The sequence below is a fragment of the Gymnogyps californianus genome, chromosome 2 (genome assembly GCF_018139145.2).
Source record: "Gymnogyps californianus isolate 813 chromosome 2, ASM1813914v2, whole genome shotgun sequence".
Taxonomy (NCBI): Eukaryota; Metazoa; Chordata; class Aves; order Accipitriformes; family Cathartidae; genus Gymnogyps; species Gymnogyps californianus.
The window spans coordinates 132777233-132783232 of record NC_059472.1 but is presented as its reverse complement, the minus strand read 5'-3'; the positions used below and the strand labels follow the sequence as shown (position 1 = coordinate 132783232).

Below are 6000 nucleotides of genomic sequence, written 5' to 3'. Positions count from 1 at the left end.
GTCTTATGAAATCCACTGACATTCTTCCAGACAAGAGGGAACGCAGAGGAGAACACTTCTCTCCTTGCTTCAAAAATTGTTCATTTGGCCCACCTTTGCAGGCCTCCTCAGTTCTCCAGATTTTAACAACTGTGCTGCACGATTCTTTTAACTCTGATACAGCTATAGGTATTTCATGGTATTATTGTAGTCACGCATGTAGGGTGTGTGTAGTCACACAACTCTCCAATGTGAAATGGTGGTCATTGTAGGTGTAGAGGTAGACAGCACTTAAAAGCCAGAGGAAGACTTACCTTCTTTGGGTTTTGCTGTGTGTGTAACAACTCGGCTGCCACCCCCGTGGCAGAAGAGAGCAGGACTCCAGGACAAATGTTCTGTGTGGCATGAAAGCCCACTGGGATGTGAAACACAGCAAATATTTGGGAGGTTTGTTTTTCAGGCTGAGTGGTTTTTTTCCAAGAAGAGGGAATCACCTCTACATAGAGTAGAGCAGTCGTCCCCATCCAGGTCAGTCCCACTATGCACAGAGGGCTGTGCTGGCCCCAGAGCAAACTGCCCCCACCTGCTACCTCTCACCTTCACACAGCTCCTGCAGGAATGGCTCATCACAGGCCTCTCTAACCACTTCAGTTAAAATTCACGGAGTCCATCGAGCAGCTCACATTGCAGGTCTTTGCCAATAGAGCTCCTTTCGATTGACAGAAATGGAGGAGCCCTTGTCTGAATAGTTCAGCAAGATGGTCTGAAGGGACAACATTGGGAGTGCAGCAGCCTCTTCTTGTGGCTCTTCTAGCACAGCTGGAGCTGTAAGACAGCTATCCTCAGCTCTACACCTTCCCATTTGCAAATTGTCTTAAAGGTATCATCTCTCTAGCTTCTTGTGACAACCTCCCAGCAAGGCTGATGGATGGAAGGAGAGCCCTTCAGTGCAAAGTTAGCTGCTTGCATGCAGCCACATGTGGCTTGAAGTAATCCAGCTGACTAATTGCAACAGGTTAGGAGACACTGCCCAGGTCTCCTTCACGGCTACACTGCGGGGAGCAATGATCTCCAATGAAGGGACCGTGATGAACAGCTGGGAACATAAATTCTTCAGCTTGCACAGCTGGATCTGGAAAAGGATGTCTGGCTGTAAAGTATCTTTAAACATCAATATAGAGCTGTGTCAACAATTTGGGCTTGTACCACTTTAATTATTCCAGTTAAAATTCTCCCTACCTGTATATTAATACTGCCACAAACACTTTGTAGATCAGGCTTAAGACTATTTAAGGTGCAGACACTTAGAGGATTAAGTACTGCCTATTTGTAAAGCACTTTGAACAGACATCATGCTGTAAGTACCAAGTGTTATTTCTGTGTGAAATAGCCAGGTTTGGCTTAGTGGCTCCCAGGGTTTGCAAGTGGAAAGGGTGGAAGGACAGGACAAGCCTCAGCTGCATTACAGAGCACTCGCAGCCCATCATGGGTTCTGCCTTCCCCGCTGCAGACCAGCTGAGAGAAGGAAGAGGAAACTACACCGGCAGGGATGCCTGATGACAGGGAAAAGCATTTGCTGTCCTCAGTAAGAGGATCAAGTGCTGATAAGCAGACTCCAGAGGATATGAAGATAGATTTACTCCTCCCCTCTCCCACAGGGACTTCTCATGGTGGCTCCAGGCCCCTCTTGGACTGTGCTGTGATAAGGCACAGCTGAGACTCCATTAACATCATCCCTGCTTCTGAAACATCAGTACCAGCCAGTCCCACCGACCAGAGACGGACGAGCAGCTCTGAACGGGGTCAGGCTCCTGAGCCTCTATGTGGATCTGCACCCACCTCGCAAATGCAGAGAGGGTTTGTGGAACTGCATCACTGGAAGTAAAATATTCCAGTTAGGAACAATAAGTACATGTGATAGGCATGAAGGCACAGAGCCCAGACTTCATTAAGGTAGTTTTTATATTTTTAAAAGCAATATTAAAAAACACTGGAAAATGCAAGATAAATGTAACAGTTGCTTCTACAAGTTTTAACCTTGTATTGCTTGGCCATTTGACATATAAATTATTGCTTACTAGCTCTCATAAATACACGACACAATAATATGTACAGAGGCAGACAAGCATGAAATATGAAAACATTGGCAACATTGATTCTGGTAAATCAGATTATTTCATACATACCAGGTCTCGTAACGGTGGATAACTACTAGCTGTAGTCCCTGAGAAGTTAGGTAAATACCTTGATTTGGGGTTTTCTGTTTGATTACTTTTAATGCAAGCTGACAGCATTATGGCACTCAGAGAGAACGGAACAGGCAGGTGTTCTTACCTCAGCTCATTGATTTCATCCCAGTATTTAACAGTGTATAAGATGACAATATATAGGCTATGCAAATAAATATTACTCTGCTAAAATGTTTAGTATTTACATCTTTCTTCGTAATTTTACAGCAGCACGTCTTATTATTTTTGATAACACCTTTTTTTTTGCCACTGTCATGCAAATGCAATTTATTTCTATCCGAGATGGGGCTAGAATCAAAAAGCTGTGTCACAGAAACATCTAAATTTGATGCAACAAAATCCCACATCAAAGAGGTATAGAGTGACCCAGCTTTTTCCTTTGTTCTGTCTAATTACTCCTCCTAGCTACTAAAGAAAATATTCAGAGTATTTAATCCCAGGTGTGACTGTGATGAACTGAACTTACAAGATTCACGGATTTTATCCTATGTAACATAATTGTACTACTGAAGGATTTAAAAAAAAAAATCGCACAATATCACCAGTGCTGCACCCTGGCAGAGGCTGTATAGTGTCCGCCTTCCCTTTCACATGGTTTACTTCTAGTTCTCCTCCCAGCCACCACACCTTCAAACTGCTTGCCAGTCTGCAGCCCAGCTCTGCAATACTTCACCTGTTGAACGACAATTCTGAAGGGCCTTTTTTTTATTAGACTTATTACCCTACAGATTTGGGTTATTTGCCTTTCCTTTATGGTAACAGTTATAAGGTCCATATCTTCAATGTGAAATTGATGCATCCACGTTGGCCCCTCAGACCAGAAATTTATATCCAAGTTATACAGGCCACTATGAAAACTAGTTTGTAAAGTTTTAAACAGTAGTCTAATTAGCCACAACACAGATAATGAGGTTAATGCTGGCTATGTGCCTTCAAACTGACTTTATGCCAGCTGCAAGGGGTAGACAACACCTCATTTAGTATAAAGTTACAGCGGTGCAGATGATAGCCAATACCTCAGCTGGCTTGAAGCCTACTGGTACAAGATAACCCATCCATTTACTTCAACCATTTTGAACTGGCAGAGTGAGGAGCCTTCAAGGTGGCTCTAGCATGCTTTCAAATCAAAGCCTGAGCACAGAGTCATCTTTCTTCTTCCGTTTTTTTATTTTCCTTTCTTTTTTTCCCTTCTTTCATTTCCTTGTCTTTTATTCTTCTCTGGCACTGCTGCTGCTTCATCAGCAGTAACTACCAAAACTATCACAGAGCCAAATGCAGTGAACTGAGAAACAGCCCCACTTTCTCACCTTGAATACCTTCTAATGCTCCCTCTCCCACAGATTTCAACAGAACAACTTGTGGACTAGAGTGTTGCACCACATGAGCTAAAGCATGCAGGCTGGTCTACATACAGGCTCCTAAAAATAATGCCACAGTAAAAAAGATTTCACAAGGGGGAGCTCAAAACCCAGCAAACCACCCAGGTAATGCACTTAGGGTGGGGATTCAGGGAGTGCTGTAGCCAGAGGAAGAACTGCAATAACACAAGCAGCAAAGTGTATCTGGTTTGTGTTCTTACACTGCAAAATGGAGCCCACCGCGGCTAGTACCCTCATCTGAACAGTTTTGGTCTGTTTGCACAAAAGAGTTATTTACAATATGTGCAGTCACATCTACAGAAGAACATAGGAAATTTTTACTCCATGGCCAGCAAGAGTTTATTTTTTTTTCTTTTTACTGGGTAAAAAGAAGATTTTTTTTTTCTAAAAAAAAAAATCATATAATATTTGATAATAACAAAGTACAAGCAAATACATTTCTGAAACATCCGTTTCCTTTACAATAGATCTATACAATATTTCACAGATGGGAAAACCGAATGCATTCTACAGATTCCCCCAGAGACTACTTGTTAAAGCTGCTTTTTTAAAATCCCTTTAAACCAGAGATAACACAATGATGAAGAGCATGCTACTTCAGTATTTCCACACTTCAGTAAAGGAGCATTTTCCTGGAAGTCTTCCTCATGTGGAAAACATACAGTAGAGATGGGCAAGCGATGCCATGTATCCTCCCTGCTCTGTAAAGGGACTGTTACCCTGAGTCAGTGTACAAACATGTGCCAGACAGAGTAGCACACTGCACATTGCCTGTGGCATTCACTAGATTATTTCAGGGCAACTTCTTAGCACTGAAAACCAGAGCTACAGTGATGGTGGTGCTTAGATGTAGGTCAACTGTAGACAAGACTTTAGAAATGCTGCCTCAGTACATGCTCAGAAGTAGTACTTTTAGCTACATGAAAATTGGCTAGGGGAGGGGTGTGAGAGGGACAGAAGCAGTAAAGGGACCCTGATGCTGAGAGCCCGCTGTGTATGCAGGTAATTACACTGGTACCCTGTAAGGTGTACCCTTTTGTTCTTTAAAAACTAGAAGTGTGTGCAAGTTAGGTGAAATTTTACCTGCTGAAAGAGTATTTCCAGGAGGCGAGTTAGGAATGTAGGTGGATCTAGGCACTGCCTCTGAATAGACACCAAGGAGGCTGTAATCCAAGCAGAAAACAAAGCTCCTGCTATAATTTATAACACGTTAACTGCAGGAGCTGGTACTGTATCTAACTGAAAAGGAAGAAAAATAACACATTTTCAGTGTACAAACAATTCTGTCCATAAACTGCAACCAAAGTGGATTGGCTCTTACAGTGTTTCAGAAAGCAGATTCTTAAGGGGCCATAACAGCGTGAACTGTTTACTGCTGACCTCCACATCGCGACGCACTCTTGAGTTTCATCTGGTGCGCTGTGTTTTTATATTCCCATTCTTGGTTGTCTGCACTTATCTCAAATAAGATGCTCCAGTGGACTCAGGGGAGCTGCACAGATTGCACAGTATTTTTGGCAACAATACTTTGGCAGCCTTGAATTAGTGAGGTACATACTGTGGTGAACCGAGAATCAGCATGTTGCTTGCTGAAACGTTTTGCTGCTGTGACACAACGATTCCTTTCATTCTAATACTGGCAGAATCTGCATTGAAAGCTACACTGGACCAAACAATATTTTCACAGAAACCAAGCTCCTGAGCTCAAAGGACGCTGCTCCGCTCCCTCTGGTCCTGGTGACCAAGCTTGCCCAGCAACTCTGTGAGCAGCTCCTTTGCTGGCTCTTGCCTGGTTTTCCTGCGCATGTTGTGTGAGCTACTGATAAAACTCAGTAAACTGTTCTTACATAGGGAAGCAACATGCTTGGCATAAACATTCACTTAATTCAAAGTGCTGTAGCTACAAGGCTATATGAAGCTGTGTACGCTCACACTCGCGGCTCTATCCTGTGAGAAAGCTCAAACAGAGCTTGCTGGTTGTCGATGACATGCAGGTGATGGACGTATGGCTTCAGCTCATGATGTTCTTTCGAAGGAACTTCATTGCCTGCAAGACAGGAGAAAGGGGATGGATCAGAAAGCCATGCCTTGCCTGCTTCTCTGTCCTGTGCGTTACAATGTCCCTGGTGTGCCAACCTGTCAGGTGCTAGACAGTCACAAGAAAGACGGCCAGCGATCCAAAGGACTTGCTGTTTAAGTGCAATGCATGAGGTAACGGCTAGATACAGAAAAGGGGAGAAGAAAGAAAGAAGTAGGCAATCCTGGGCAGCCAGTGTGCACAAAGGAGGGACAAGTGGATGGCAAGAAGCTGACTCTTCCCAAGTGGAAGGTTTACTCCTGCTGGCAGTACAGGCAGTCTGTCCCCTGTAAGGGTGGTTCAAGGTTTCCTTTGT

General features: G+C 43.6%; 1 protein-coding gene across 3 annotated transcripts in view; it reads right to left on the bottom strand.

Annotated features, from left to right (window-relative positions):
• Window positions 1-1929: 1929 nt before the first annotated feature.
• The window catches only part of RAPGEF5 (Rap guanine nucleotide exchange factor 5), a 164994-nt gene continuing 160923 nt past the window's right edge, over window positions 1930-6000 (bottom strand). For 2 of the 3 annotated variants that reach the window (XM_050891459.1, XM_050891460.1), the window contains one exon: window positions 1930-5654. In XM_050891459.1, the coding sequence (XP_050747416.1) occupies window positions 5536-5654 (119 nt within the window). In that variant the 3' untranslated portion in view covers window positions 1930-5535. Of the gene's footprint in view, window positions 5655-5823; window positions 5826-6000 lie in introns of all 3 variants that reach the window. The other variant, XM_050891461.1, reaches the window with a different exon arrangement.